The sequence below is a fragment of the Prinia subflava genome, chromosome 15 (assembly GCF_021018805.1).
Source record: "Prinia subflava isolate CZ2003 ecotype Zambia chromosome 15, Cam_Psub_1.2, whole genome shotgun sequence".
NCBI classification, from domain to species: domain Eukaryota; kingdom Metazoa; phylum Chordata; class Aves; order Passeriformes; family Cisticolidae; genus Prinia; species Prinia subflava.
Window position 1 is genome coordinate 9,817,971 of NC_086261.1, and position 16,120 is coordinate 9,834,090.

The following is a 16,120-nucleotide window of genomic DNA, read 5'->3' on the forward strand; positions in this document are numbered from 1 at the left end:
CCCAAGTGTAGCTCCCTTGCAATTTAACATGGAAATGGACTGGCTAATTGACTGCTTTATGGTCAGTGAAAGTCAGGGCTGAGAAAGTCCCAAAAATATTCACAGCACCAGATCCTGCTCTGTCCCAAAATGATGGCAGTAACACTTCTTTAGCTCAGTGCATTCCTGCTACTGTGTGTCTACAATCTGTATTCTGACACTGCTGCTGATATTGAGCAGGCTTCTGCTCAAATGGAACAACTTCTCTGCCTTTCATGTCGAAGCAAAAATGACTTGAGAGAAAAGTCTGTTCCCAAACCAGTCACAGGATCCATAGACTGGGTAAAAGAACTTATATTACTGGCAGAAAAAAACCCAAACAACTTCAGAACATAATGGTTGTGTTCAAGCTGAAAGACTTGCTCCAGTGTGCACAGTTAAAGATTAAAAAAATATTTAATGAGGGATCAACAACAACAACCAAAAAAACCCCAAAGAAACAAAATACAACAACCAAAAAAAACCCACAAAAAAACCCCAAAAAACCAAAACACGAAAAAACAAACAACAACAACAAAAACTACCAGGAAAAGGCTGAAATGTTTATGAAGCCAGAATGTCAGGTATAACATGATACAAAAATATGAAAATATAGTCTCCTTAATCCAGGAGACACCCAGGGTGCCCATGGCTGTCATTAATCCACTTTTGGCCAGTTTCTAGTGGTTTCAGCCATAGCTGGTGGTATCTTATGCCGAGCACAGCCACACAGACATTTTGGCACTGCAGCATGCAGAGCAGGGGGGGATGACCTGCTGTGTGTGCTGCTCTGAGCTGCCCAGCTCCAGGGCCAGTCGTGGAAAACAAAGCTGGGTGAGAGGAAGACTCAGACAAATTTCCATTGTCTATAAAGCCTTGATTTTAAAAGGAAAATAGACACCATCTCTACCTCCTTAACTGCTGGCAGCTAATTATCTCTTTCCATTTTGCATATGTCAAAGCATCCTAGATCCTTGACATTTGACCTGTTTAACCCTACCCAGCTCTAAAATATGCCCATACAGCTTTGTATGTGAGCATGTTCTGCCTGACATCTTTTCTGTCAGGGTACACTGCATTGTAATAGTGGATTTCTCCACAGTGTAGCAAGAAATATCAGAGATACTTTCCCCCATCAGTCATACTTCTGTGCAGAACAGAGGTAGAAACATGGTATATGAATAATACACTATAAAGGCTTTCTGCATTATATAAGAGTTTAAGATGTTACTTATTTTACAGGGAAAAAAATCCATGTGTATTTTGTCTCCATCCAGACATTTCATACTTACAGAATTAACAGAAGGGCAACAAAGTGAGAATGCAAAAACCTTTATTAGCATAAAAAGTACATATTCAGAGATCAAAACTCAAATTCCTCCATAGCATCAGGCATGTTTGATACATATTTCTGTATCTGCTACAGCTGAAGGAAGTCCGGGTTGTAAGATGTCAGAAGGTTGGGGAGGAGTTATTGTTGGATTTTCTTTTGTGCCTCTTTTTAAGTTATGTAAACAACTGAGAGTGAAACCTGTACAAGCAGAATATTAGCTATCATTTGTACACTTAAAAGTTAAATAAAACCCGATTTCAGCAATACAAAAAGCAATATAAAAAAGTACTCAGGTGCATGACATGCATCAGGAGAAAATGTAGAACATGGCAAGTAAGTGAACATGTCTTAAAAGTTAGATCATACTGAAAATTCTCTGTATGGGTAGACATGGAAAACATGATAAAATTACTTGGTTCCCTAAGAGATCTATACAGTTGCATCTATTTCAACTTCATTAGACATGAATATATTAGAACAATGAGGTGGTTAAAAGGAATAAGAAAGGTTTACTCAAGTTTCACATTTCAAGCTGCCTATTTGATAAAGTAAGTAGACAGAGGTAGATATCCAGAATTAGTGGACAAGCTTTTGTAACCAAGACCTTTTAGCTATTTTGTCAAGTTTTTACATTCAAAGCCAATGTGAAAAGGCTTCACAGATGAAGGATGTCTTTCAAAAAGGCAGCCAGAAAACCTGTATTGCTGATGGAAGCAGTTTCAATTAGCCTACTTAAAGTGAAGGGTATTTAAGAACAAAACATTACCAGACCATTATGAGGACACCACTTATCAAGCACTAGAGCTCATGCAGTCATTTTAACAAGAGTGACAGTGATTTGCTCATTTCCTATGCCTATTTCAGAAGCTGCCTGTTGGGCTCTTTGCTAGTCCAGGTAGGACTGCAGGGAGCCGCGGCGGCGGATGTCACACGTCCAGCAGTGGAAGCCGCCTCCCAGAGAGTTGGCGTGGCGGATGTTCACCTTAATGGTAGAAATGCCTGGAAGAAAAAGGCAAGGAACACTTTAAAATTAGATCCTCAGCTTCACATGGCAAGCTCTGGTCAGAACATTAGATGATATTTTATCAGATCATATGGCTGGATGTAAATGTGGACAGCATTTCCTACTAGTTTGTTAAGTATTTGTTTTCTCACATTCTAGGCAAAGAACAAATGGAACATAGCTGGCTTGTTTATTCTGGTGATACCCTCAGGAATACACAGTGCCTGGAGCACAGGCAGTGTCTGATGTGTTATGACCTGCCAACACTAAAAAGATAAATTCAGGTTTTGCAGTACGTGAAGAATCAGCTGAAATTCTGCTACAATATATGGTCAGGACACATTTTTATAAATGTGTGTGAGCATTTATGATTCAGACACTGAATGTACTCTTTCAAGTGCCTCTCAAGAAAAGAAGCCTTCAAGGTAGATAGCTCTGACTCCCTCTTTCTCTGAAAGGTAAAAAAGGCTCTTACCTAGGTTAAGCTTCCTACCCCTTTGTTTCAGCTGTGGCTTAGCTTATACAAAGTCCTAACAGAAGGATCAGACAATTTCTCTGTTACAGAGTTTGCCTTTTTGCTTCTCGGCACTTTCAGGAGCTCAGGAGCAGCTCAGTTGAATCTATCTCCTAGGTCAGCAGTAGTTTTGTTCCCAGCAGACCCATCTCAGTCAGTCCTACAAACTTTCTGACTGAGTTTATTTAGAACTCACATAGACTGTGAAAATCAAGGGTAAAAGATAAGCCACAATTAGCATTAATAGCCACATTCTTTAAGTACTTTGAAGTATTTTTAAATCTACAACTCTTTGGTCATGCAATAAAACAACCTAAGACTGAGCAGCTATGCATAATAAGACTTCCAGATTTTATGTTCAAATACAGTTCTGTCTCTGCATATCTGAAGGAATTCCATGCTATCATGAAGTTACATCTCACAGGACTGAGATTGTCTGTAAATGAGCAGAAATACTTGGGTTGTCTTAATTTGACATTTGAAAGTACAATGAGTTTCTAACTAGAAAAATCTGAAAGCATTTTGGCAATGATGGATTCCCAGCTCTATAAAATTCAGCAGTAGATGCACTCAACCTTTGCAAGACAGACGTTGACCTCAAACTGGAACAGTTGACAATAAAAAAACTCATTCAAAGGCATCCTAGCAATAACTTTAGTTGCCACTCACACCTTTATGTGATACAAGCTACAGGGAGAAAAAGAAGACCCTATTTCTATGACTGAAGTATTCAAGAGAAAAATCACTGAATTGTTCTTACTTGCTAATCCAGCTATTGGAGTACTTTTTCCAGTGCTGGCTTCTTAGACTACTTTAAGTGAAACCTCCATTTACCCTGGCTGGTAGCCCAATAATCTTCTTTTAAGTGTATGTAGAAGTGTGTTAGGACATACCCAGCTTTTCAAACATCTTCTGGATCGATGTCTCATTGGCATCCACCATCACTCGTTTCTCATCCAGCATCAGGACATTCATGGAGAGCCACTTAGAAGACATCCACAGTGGGTGATCTGAAACAGGAGAACAAACCTTGTACTGCACCAACTTTACTCCACATTAATAACCTTTAGAGTACTCTTGGAATCCTTAGAAAAGGAAGGGTCACTATACCATCTGGGATGAGTGGCACTGGGGGTTGAATCACAGTCCAGCCAGCCTTCTTGAAGAGCTCAATCTGGAAGAGCAATTTAAATATATTCTCAAGACAGTTCTTGGAGTATCACATTATGTCCTCTGACCTATGCCACATTTTTCCAGAATATTCCAATATGCATGACAGCCCCTGCACTCAGTTCACTATTCTGGCCTTCATTCAGGCTTCATCTACAAATCCAGCTTTCATACAACTATTTTTGAAAGTCTTTTTAGAGTTTGCATGCCAATAACATTTATTTCTATTGGTTTTATTTATGCTAAAGACAAAAGATACCATTTGCAGTTTAGAGCTTGTTAAGTAAATATATTGGTAACAAGCAAAACATATTCAATTACCATTTTTTGTGTTATTTCTTCACATATGATTATAAAAGCCATTAATATGAGTTACACTGGTGTTTCTAAAAATAAAACCCATCAGAAATAACACAAAATTACCTTTCCTTCTCGTTTTATGAGAAAATTAATACGCAGTTCATTTAACAAAGGGAACATGTAAGGGCATCCCAAGGAAAAATTTGTCTCTCTAAGATTTACACAATTAAGTTAAAATTAAGAGGAGGATAATTTGGCGAAGGAGAGTTCACTTTTCATCCTCATTGCCTGAATGGTTGGGAGGGTGTTGGGGAGTGTTCCAGCGGTACCACGAGGTGGAGCTCCAATGACGACCACCCAACAACCAGCCCGGCCTGCCAGGATTTGGAAGAAAAGCTCCCTTTCATCGGCACCATTCAAAAAAAAAAACCTTTCATCCGCACCATTCACACACACCCCCACCACTCCCCGCTCATCCAGAACTGCCAAACCAGTTTTTATGAAAGCAAGCTGTATTTATCTTTTCTATCTACACAGACAGCAGTTTTCCCTGAAAAAAAGTCACAGGACATGGGTTTAATACAAGGAGACCAAGAAGAACATCCTCTTCCAAGTAACATGATGAAAAACCGTGGAAGGGAAAAGGGGAGGAAAAACTAAGATTGTTTTTAAAATTATAGTCTCAGAATGGATGGCTATGGCTAAAGGAGGCTGTAATTCAATTGGATTGAATTACATTCATTGAAACCACCTGCCAAGAACAGCCTGAGGCTGCTTTTAGGAGCTGTGCCCTGCACATGGCTCTCAGTGTGCAGCACCCAGCTCTGCCCCTCTCATTCAGTGCCAGCTCAGCTATTCAGTGTGGTTGTGCAGCTTCTGAAGTCACAGGGATCCTCACAAAAACCCCCAAGCACCGCAGTGCAGGTAACGTGACTGTAACAGAGATGAGCTCTCACCCTCTGGAAAGCTCCCTGATCTCATTGTGCTGCTCAGCAATATCAGCTTTTTCTCAGTGTACTAGCAGGTTTTATATATCTCTCCTCTTCCCTACTCTTCAGAAGGAATTCAAAGCTGAATGCATGAGTAACAACCAGCTTCCTGTCACTGGTCCAATTAATACCAAAGAAGAGGCTTCCAAAATAGGACTAAAAAGGGAGATTTCTCATCTGCGCAGCAGAAACCCTTTAATTTCTCTTAGGATACAATTGAAGTGTTTTAAGCAGTGGAAGTGTTCAGAGAAGTAGTATATCCCAGGTGCTTGCTTTGATACATTATTAGAAATCAGATTACTTCCATCATATTTAACCATGGACTTAGGATGCAACACACTGTGGAATGTGTGGAACAGCAATTTCCCAGCAGGGAACTGACCCAGTTTTTTTAAACACAGAACACTTTCCTCCCCCCTGTACACTCTCACCTGATGGCAGGGACGGTCTGGGTTAGAGAGCACAAGACCAGGTCCAATGATATTAAAAGTGGCATCAATGTGCATAGGGTTGGGGTCCTTAAAGGATATTATGTGCACTCTGTAGTCTGGTGCAAGGTGTCGCCTCATCCATTCAATACCCATGTAGTTTGTAACCTGAAAAACAGGACAAATTAGGCTTTACTAGGCTGGAATGTAAACTGCATCCAAGTTTAGTTTGTCTAAAGTTTTATTTCATTAAATATTTAAAGCAAATATAATAGAGAATCCTGTGCCTTTAGCTAACCCCTTGCCTGGAAGGCAGTCTTATCCTGTATATCAAACATTCTATGACGAGCAATTTCTTTTGCCAACTCTTTTGTTTTAACACTGCTCAGGAATTTAAAAAGACAAAATATCTATCAATCATTAAGAGAGATACCAAAACTGTTGAAAGGAAGCTTTATTTACCTGGCTCCTTTGTACAAAGATATCTCTTCCAGCTCTAATGAAGTCAGCAGCATCAAAGCATGGCTCAAATTCTGTAGTTACAAATTTTCCCTGAGCAGCCAGTTTATGCCTGTCTTCAACAGAGTGGATTGGATAATTCTAGTTGTAGAAAAGAGAACAACTTTTAAGGCTGGAGATGTTAAAAGAAAGTTATCAAATAATTTGCTAGTGGAGAGTAACTTGAAATTAGGAAAATGTATTAAAATTGATAGCAAGTGTGTTCCTTGGAAGTGGATTTGGTTACTTCTTATTAGAACAGAAAAGAAAATCTAAATGTGAACATAAAAGTGAAAGGCTTTAAGCACATTAAAGAACAGGTCATAAGATGAGAGACAAGAGTTATATTAAGAAATTAATTGCTCTTCAGAACCACTGTGTGGATGATATTCCGACTTCATGATCAAAAGTATTCATTACAGTGGAGTTTAATACCAGTCCAACAGATCACTGCATGGTGACAGAAATACTGGAATGGAAGCTATTTCCAAACAAATGTGAACTTCTTACTTTTTGACATTTTAGCATGGAGCAGAACTTAGAGCTAGAAGATCGATCTTTATTATTACAAATTATTTTAAAATTAAACAAGACAATTCAGAACAAGTGAGATGTAAAAATCCAGCATAAATGAAAAATACCAGGTAAGTAGTTACAGGCTCTAGAAGTTTTCTAATACTGAAGGTGACTCTAAGGTAATCTTGTTTAACAAAGTCTCCTTTGTGTCACTGATGACACTGTCCCCAGAAAGGTACAATCATTTCACAATGAGTTTACTGCATTTATTGTAAATGCTGTCACCAAGGTTCTCATGCATTTGGGGGCTTATAGGAAACTACCAAAATCGTTCCAAATTATTAGGAAAAAGATTAAGAAACTGTTCACTATAATATTTGGAAGGTAAATACAGTTTAGATCCTTCACTGTTTCTTTTAAGTAACTTTCAAAATCCCAGTCATCATGCAAAATAAGGACTATGAGTTGGGGTTTTCTCTGTGGCAAAATATATATTCTTTCCCACTTTCCCACTGCACTCAGGACATATGGACATTCTCAGGGAATCTTTATTCTTGAAAGTAATCTCTGTGATGTTTTTCTAGCATTCCTTCCTCTTTAGTAATGCTCAGTTACAGCTAGTAACCAAAACAATTCAAAGCAGAGGAATTCAATAGACACAGCTTCCTGTTCCTTGCCCTCTGACTGCACACACTGAGTTTCAGCTGGAAAGGCTGCAGCATGCTTGCACACACTAGAAAAAAACCAGTTCTCCAGAGCTGTTTTGTGCCATTCCTCCTCCACAATTCTGTGAATCCTAAAAATCAAGTTGAAACTATCCAGAAAATTCTGTATGAGAACTGAAGTTCTGAAGGAAAGTTAGAACAGTACCTGATCATAGAGTTCATCTGCCATTGTGGGTTTGGGGGCAGTTGTCCACTTAGCACCACTGTTGAAATAATCTTTGATTAGTCGTCTATATGCCCTGTACTCAAAGAACCGAGCACGCCAAGCCATAGGTGCTTCAATAATTTCATTTCCCACCACTAACAGGATGTCTCTTGGCATGGCAGCATACATACCTGAAAGGGAAGTGGCCATTAATGAGACAAATATGCCTTTCTCAGCTCTTTCAGATCAGGCACTTTCCCTTTGCTTTTACCATTATTTCTATCCAAAATAATGGCAAAAATAATTCTTAGCAATGTGAGGAAGCCAGCACATAATATCAGGTCCTTAATTCTTCAGAATTTTTCAAAGTATTACTTTTCATTCAAAATACATGGAATTTTCGTTACAAAACCTCACTCATAAGATTCACAGCTAGATGAAAGCCATCCATCTCAAGCCTCCACTTCATCATTTGGCTAATGAAAACTAACCAGACCAAAGCTTATGCATTACCCAGATGACTTTAAAAAGTGTTGATGGGCAGCAAATTTTCCAAGTGAACTGCATTTCTTTATATACTATCCTTCTAAAAAGTAATAGCACAGAAGAGGAATTTGATGGAACACAGAACTAGTGCAGAAAGTAGTCCCATTAGACTTTTCCTTAACATTTTCTGTTCCTTAATGAATTTGAATTCCACTAGAAAAAAATTAATAATGTATTTTACATGAAAGAAGCCTGGGGACAACACTTGATGCTAAGCTTGGTGAGCAGTGTGCTCTCACTGCAGATAAACACAGCCATACATGGAGGAATGTGTGTAGGTAAAGGGACATTCAAATTTCCTGGACACTTTGTGAGGGTCTTCCTGGTAAAGTGCTGCCTCCATGTGTTTTGCCTTCCATAGTTTAAGATGGATCCAAGTCCAGGATCCAACAAAGAGCTATCAGGAGGGTCAGAGGGACTTCGAGCATTTGACTTCCATGTGGCAAGGAGGGGACAAAGCAGAAACATTCTACAGCCACTTTGAGGGCCATGACAGATTAGCATTTCTTGGCAGTGGCAACACAGAGAGGGCACCTGGCAAGAGATGCTGGTGAGGGAAATTCAGGTTGGGCGTCAGGAAAAGGCCTTTCATCAGGAAATTCACCCAGCACTGAAGCTGCTCAGCAAACGAGGTGGCAGAACCTCCATTCCTGGAGATCTTCCAAGTCTTAGCTACAGAAATCACTGACCTCACTTAGTGCTGGTGATAATCCTGGTCCTAGCTGAAAGCTAGACTAGATAACATCCAAAATGACTCAGACAAGAGCTAAACAGACAAGACCTTCAATAATGGAAAACCATTTACCTGTAGACTCAAAATCAGGTGTTTTATACTTCACAGACCAGTCAATTGGATCAGGCCTCTTGACAATAACACCTTCTCCCTTCAAAATATTGCACATCTCTTCAATTTCAGCAATAGCTTTTTTTAAATGGTCTTTGGGGAAACTCTGGCCTCCATACTTCTGGTAGAATCCCCAATATTTTTCATACGTGTTTGCCTAAAACAAAAGAACACAAAGTGACAAAGAATAAGCACCAGTTATCTTGGAGTGAAATAGAGGCATAAGATAGAATTCTTAATATTAAAGTTTCTTGTTCTTGATCCTAATATGTTGGAATGTGCCTTTTATCTGATTCCTTCAGTGTTTTGACTGCATTACACTTCAGTAAGCATTGAGTGACCAGTGTTACCAAGGGGCCATTTGGTCCCTATGACAGAACACTTGTGCAAACACACCAAACACTGTAGACTCTGATATTTAATAAAGCTATCAGACACATTTTTAAATGAAAACAACCTTGAGCTCATCTGCAAAATGCACACATCTGTAGTCACCTTACAACCTCACTTCAGTAATGTCACAATGGTGACATCAGAGATTCTAAAGCCATCCCAAGTACAGGTAGCATGCCTTGTTGGCCAGAAGGGGCCACACTTCAGGCACAGCAGTCTAGAAGAGGCAAAAGATGCTAAACTCGCCTGCCAAGGTTGGATTAAAACATGTTCAACATTTACAGACCTAAATTATCTGCTGAAATGCTGTGATAGCCTTCTTAAATTAAAACCAAATTCAAAATAATGTCCCAGTTCTCATGGGTGAGAAAAACCAGACATATAATCAAAACAAATGATGCTGCTTCAGTCTGATGTATCTGAGGTTCCTCTGTCACGTCAGTGTTAGCTGAGACGCAAGTGCATATGGAGCCCTTCTGGAATGACAGCAGAAGGGGCCAGAACAGGCCAGCAAGCTGGAGGGACAGCAAGGGGATGCAGAAAAACCTGCCCTCCCAAACATGAGGTTGTCTCCTGACACTGCAGTCCTGACTACCTCCAGAATGCAATATTCTCACCAAAGTCAGAGAGGTGATGTTCTTTGTGCCAGCACTGCCACTGAGCCCTGAGCAGGCAAGGCCATCCTTGATCCCCATGCATGGAGGTATGCCTGATCCCCTTTAACCATCCAGCCTGTTCACTCTATTCTCCACTATTTCTGGGTATTTGCCTCATGCTATAGAGGTAAGAGAGAGGAAAGAAAATTCAGCCTTGACATTTGCACAGAGAGCCTCAGCATGGCCATCCTGCTCCTCCAGTACTGAAGCTTCTTCCCATCCTTCCTGAGGGAATTTGTTCTTTTTCTGTAAGTAAGGTCTTGGGTAATCTGATCACCTCAAACTTGCCAGCTGGTCAGAAGTCACATGCAGATCACATGAAGTGCTTAGCATTGCATTCCTATGGAAACATGTTCTGCTAATGAGATAAATTCGTCCTGTGGGTTGAAGCTGGTTATTTCCAGAGCCAGCCATGGTGTATGTGAATATCATCCATCCCTAAGAGGTGCAGCTCCTCTCTCCACCACGTCCTCTAGTTCTGCTTTTTTCCAACCTGAGGAACCACACTTGTGTCACACTAATGGGATGGTGTAATCTTAAAGTTACAACAGAATAAAGGTTAACACTGTAGCACTACTCACATTCCCTGCCTTCCAAATAACTGGGGAAGAGGCTGGGACAGATATTTCATATCAAATCAGGGTTGGCATTTCAGCCCCTTTGGTCATAGACATATAAGTGAGCTCAGAAAGTTCATAAAGGACTGTGGATAGGACACAGAAAAGACAACATTTAAAACAAATTCTTTCTTTTCAGAAAGAAATTTAAGAGTGTTCTGTAAGAAATGGTTGTCTTTAACAAACAGCAGTATTGTTCCTTATTGTTGCTATTTACTTTAAACATTTGTCATGGAAAATAATTAACATTATCATGATGTACCTTTAACCTAATAAAGACAGTTAATAAATTTAGGATATTAAAACTTAAATTCAGATCAAAATTCTTTTTGCCTAATTCAGTGGTAAACACATGTACACACTCTCATCTTCTCACTCAAGACATAAGGATCTATGTTAATAATACTCCTCACCCAAAATGCATTATTATTCACAAAATACACTGAAGAGCATTGTAGAATACAAAGCTGTTAAGTTCAACTGCTTGACTCTCAACTGCTTCAGAAGAATATATCTCAGTTGTGGGATTCTTCATTGAAGTTTTGATTCAAAAAAGGGCATCTTTCTAATTAATGTTAAGATTTTTCAAGTTCTCAGGTACTGCATTTACCTCTATATAGCCCGTTTCAAACTCTAAAAAGGATATGCAAGAAAGTGTCAGCTCATTAATATTCATCAGAGATGCAGGGCTCCCTGCTCAATTCCTTCTTTACTCCTTCTTATGCCAAGCACATCACAGCAAAATACTCGAGTATACCAAACCCTTTTCTCAAAGCAGAAGAGAGTGCTGAACGCAGCCACACTTCCTGCATTTAAATATTTAGTAAATAAATGTGCATACATTCTTAAAACACAATCTCAACATAAGTATTTATCAAACTGTTATAATTTTAGATACATTTTTTAGTATGTCTCAGGTCCAAAGCTTTGAATTTCCCTTAGAAGTGTAGAATTCATTAGTTTTAAACTGCAGTTTTTATAACCAGTGATCCTCATGCACTTGGCAGACAGCACTAACTCTAGTTTTGCTGTTAACAGGGGCAGGAACGGGGAATTATGGCTGTTGTATTATACTGGAGCAACACACATACACACATCACCTCTTGGGCACATGGAGATTTGAACCACCATGAATCTATTAATTAATTAATTGTAATAATGTCAAGGTGGGACTTGGCTACTACTTGGATTATTCAGCAGCAACCTCCAGGTGTTACTGTTGCAGTTTCTACAGCAATATTTCAGACAAAAGCAGAGAAAATTAGAAGAAACCACATCTCAGCTGGCTCTGTTCCCATTACCTGTTGTGGTCTTGGCAACTGACATAAAGCAAATTTAAATCTTGCTTTAACTCTAAGTCATAGGTATTTGAATTGCAGAGGTAATCCTGTATTTGACATTCCTCACTGAGCTTTTGATTTCAAATGTAAGAGAAAGTGAAGCTCTTGACCTCATGTGAGTAGTTACAGCTTAGTAGGCAGTAAAACCTGTATAGCATGTGGCACTTCAGCAAGTCAGACACTTGAAATTTTTTTTCTGGTGCTAAAGCAAGCTCCTGTCCACTGCTTAGGAACTGAATTTTGCCTCATTTAATGTCACAATGTAAAATGTTAGACCTTTTTTTCCTTACTCTTTCTATACATTCATTATGTCAGACTTACATAAATGCACATACATATACTTGTATATTAGAAATGCTAACCCTCATTCACCTCCTTCTCTGAAACTGCTAGGATATCTTTGGAGTCTCTGAAAGACACAACCCAGAGTCTAAAAAACAAATATTTAGAAATATAAAAAGGGCTAAGGGAAGAGAAGCCTTCTATACAAGTACATATCAAACTTCCCCATAACAACTATTTCCAGCACTTTAAACGTATTTTTGGTATCTTTGCCATTCTTTCAATGCCAAATAAAATTATTTTTTTTTTTTTTTTTTTTAAACTGAGGTCTTCTGCTCAACTTTGTCAGGATATCCTTTAGGTTTTTACTAAGGTGTCTCAGGCAGAAGCTGTGTGCCAGCTCATTTTGTTGTGATAGCCATGGATTACATGCTGCCCTGCAGGTAGTACTGTACTGTAACAATGACAGAGAAATATTCAAGATCGTGCCCACAAATGCAGGTAACACACATACTCAACAACTTTAATGTCTAGGTGAAGAACAAAAAAAAATCTGGAGCAAGCCCACTATTTGAGTGTTACTGTTTCAAATACAAGATTCCAGAGAATAAAGAATCATTAATTTATTTAGGTTGTTGACATAATTTTAGGCACAGAAAAATCCTGAAAAACAAGCGAACTAGGTATTTCCACAAAATATTTACTGTAGCACAGAGGAGTTTCAGTAAACTACTTCAGAGCTGTCTGACATAAGAGTCCTGCTGGTCTAAAGGTACAGAACTCGATTTTGCTCAGACTACTAAGTCGAAAACTACACTTTTTTCAAGCGGTAACCCTACTTAGCTTCAAGCCAAATTAGTTTCATCAGTGCAACGAACTATCTCAAAAGTTTGTGTGTGTGCTTTGATAACATCAGGGCTATATTACTTGAATAGATTGCATCTATTAGAGTTTGTCTCTGCCAGTAACTTCTGTTAAAACAGCAAATTCAGTTGAAAGTCCAAAGAAAAAAGCACATCCCTCACCAACATGGCTATGCTGTAAAGTTTCACAGATGTAAATAACTATCTTGAAAGGAGTAAACACCACACCTTATGCATTGTAAAGCTTAGGTAACTTTTAGATATAAATTCCACATTTTCCATTTCAGGTTCGTTTTTATTGTTTACCTTAACCTCCACGGAAAAAGGTGGGACACAAGCATTTTCAGCTCTCCCCACAATGACCTCTTCCAGCGGATCCCATTCATTGTATGAGCAAACGAGGCAGTCCTTGGGCGCGGGGCTCGCAGCCTTGTCCTCGGCAGCGCAGCTGTTCTGGGAGGCCGCAGCTGCCTGGGTGCTCTGGAAAGTTCGCTGCACCCATCCTGTAAAGGCTCCTCGAAGCTTAAAATAAAAACAAGAACGAAAATTATGCTGCCCTTACAAAAGACAAAAAGCTATGGCTCAGCCCACAAATGCCTTAACACTATAACCCCAAAGCAATGTATGTTATTTGGAGTGTTAAAGAAACACGGCTTGTTACAGCCATTCTAATCGATTCACAGCCCGGCAGATGCTTTGAGGAAATTCTTCCTTTTAAGATAGACTCGGTTTAGAAGGGTGAGGGGATGGGAACACGGCACTGGCAGACCGGGGCGGGGGGATCCCGGGGGGATCCCGGGGGAAGCCCGGATCGGTCCCGCTCGCTCCCGTCACGGCCGGAGCACCGGGCGGAGGGGCCGCCCCGCGGAGGAGCCCCAGCCCCGGCCCGGACCGGCGCGGCACCAACCCTGGAGCCGATGTAATGCGCTGCCTCGGCCCCCCGGCTGCCCCCGCGCAGGCACCGCACTCGCAGCATCTCCGCCGGCCCGACACGACGGCCCGGCCCCGCCGGGCTCGGCTTTATGTGCGCCCGGCCCGCCCCGCCCGGGGGCAGCGCCCGCCCGCCCGCAGCTCCCGCGGGGCCCGGGCGGGGCCAGCCCGGCTCCCCCAGCACTGCCCAGTTCCCCTGGCTCCTCCGTTCCCGGCCCGGCTCCCCCTGGCTCTGCCCGGCTCTCCCGGCTCTGCCCGGCTCCCCCTGGCTCTGCCCGGTTCCCCCGGCTCCCGTTCCGGCTCCCCCTGGCTCTGCCCGGTTCCCCCGGCTCCCGTTCCGGTTCCCCCTGGCTCTGCCCGGTTCCCCCTGGCTCTGCCCGGCTCCCCCGGCTCTGCCCGGCTCCCGTCCCGGTTCCCCCTGGCTCTGCCCGGTTCCCCCTGCTCTGCCCGGTTCTCCCGGCTCCCCCGCTCCCGGCCCGGCTCCCCCTGGCTCTGCCCGGTTCCCCCGGCTCCCCCGCTCCCGTCCCGGTTCTCCCTGGCTCTCCCCGGTTCCCCCGGCTCCCGTCCCGGCTCCCCCGCTCCCGGCCCGGCTCCCCCGGCGGTCCCGAGGGAGCAGCAGCCGGAGCGGCCGGGCTCGGAGGCAGCCGCGGGAGACACGGCCCCAGAGCTGACCCACTCCAACACACCTGGATTTCTTTTCCACGAAGGGCTCTTCAGCAGCAGCCTGGCTTGGAAAATGTCACATTTAAAGGATTTTCTCTAAAAAGTGTACTGAAAGTGCATCATACGGTTATTTTTAGTCATCAGGTAGGCATATTCTTCAGTAAGCTTGTGGTAGACAAATTGAACTTTACCAAAAATTTACTTTACAAAAAATTCCAGTATTTTAAACCTAAAGAGTTTGTGATTCACCTAAAAAAATTTTTGAATTTCTTACTTACTGAAGGGGTGTTTCAAGAATGTCCCTAACAATTTCAAATTCTGGCTTCTCAAAATCCACACTGTGATATGATGAAAAGTCACCCTAAAATTAAAACCTACACCTAGTAGACCTGTACACAAGTTTCCCTGCAAAACCTCTCCATGATTAAAATCAACACACTTATCTTCAAAAATACCTCTCTCTCAACAGAAACAGTCTACAACAAGAAACGTGTTTGCAACCAGCTCTACTCATATTTAGTGTATCCCACTTAGTCTATTCTGCATTTTCTTTACTTTGGACATAAGATCATTTAAATAATTTTGCTTTGCCAAGTAAAAAGTAGACATAGAAAGAAATTAGTCTTATCCAAATTATTCTGTTTCAAGTTGTAAAAATTCTGTATCTTTCTTCCAAGGTGGTTTTTGGTTCTGCCGTTATCACCCGTGTAGTCCCTTGCTCAATACTCCTCCAGCCTATCCTCTGCTCTCCAGAGCTCCTGCAGTGGGGCACAGCTGGAACAGACACAATATTTAACATTATTTCTACATGCACAATTGCAGGTAGTGCTGGTGAACTCAGCATACATATCCATAGCAGGAAAGGGTAAACATCACCAGTGGTTACATATATTAAAACATAAGCTGTGGTCTTAGAATACAGCAAATCAGCCACTGTAAACATGCCTCAGATACAGAAGTAACCATGTTTTATTCTACTAGGTAATTATTCATTCAGCAGTTTGTCTTTTTGGCACAGGTAAACACTACACCTTCCCAGAACAAATAACACCGTGTGAGTTCTCCATGAATTTACACAGTTCTCAGAGAAAAGTTGACTATTTTAACTGGCATAGTACCAAGTGTGCATTACCCAGTTTCACACAAGTGCAGAAGTTTCTCATAACTCACTCAGCTTGTTAGGAGTCATGTGTAACATAATTGCATCAAACACTATTCTTGTTCCAAAAAGTGTACCAGAATCACTTTTTCAAGTTTCAAAAGGAAATTTTCTTGATGCTATTTAATTCCTAGTTACCAGGTTTTTGTCGTTCAATTAAAAAAAAAAAAAAAAAAACAGAAAAACAA

General features: G+C 41.2%; 1 protein-coding gene across 1 annotated transcript; it reads right to left on the bottom strand.

Moving 5' to 3' along the window:
- Nucleotides 1-1,334: 1,334 nt before the first annotated feature.
- GATM (glycine amidinotransferase) lies at nucleotides 1,335-14,329 on the bottom strand. Its single transcript, XM_063412749.1, has 9 exons — nucleotides 14,088-14,329; nucleotides 13,487-13,702; nucleotides 8,991-9,186; nucleotides 7,640-7,830; nucleotides 6,218-6,355; nucleotides 5,759-5,923; nucleotides 3,979-4,042; nucleotides 3,762-3,878; nucleotides 1,335-2,350 (listed from the first exon to the last, which is right to left on the bottom strand). The coding sequence occupies exons 1-9, from the start codon at nucleotides 14,154-14,156 to the stop codon at nucleotides 2,238-2,240; spliced, it is 1,269 nt and encodes a 422-aa protein (XP_063268819.1). The 5' UTR covers nucleotides 14,157-14,329; the 3' UTR covers nucleotides 1,335-2,237.
- Between the last annotated feature and the right edge of the window lie 1,791 nt (nucleotides 14,330-16,120).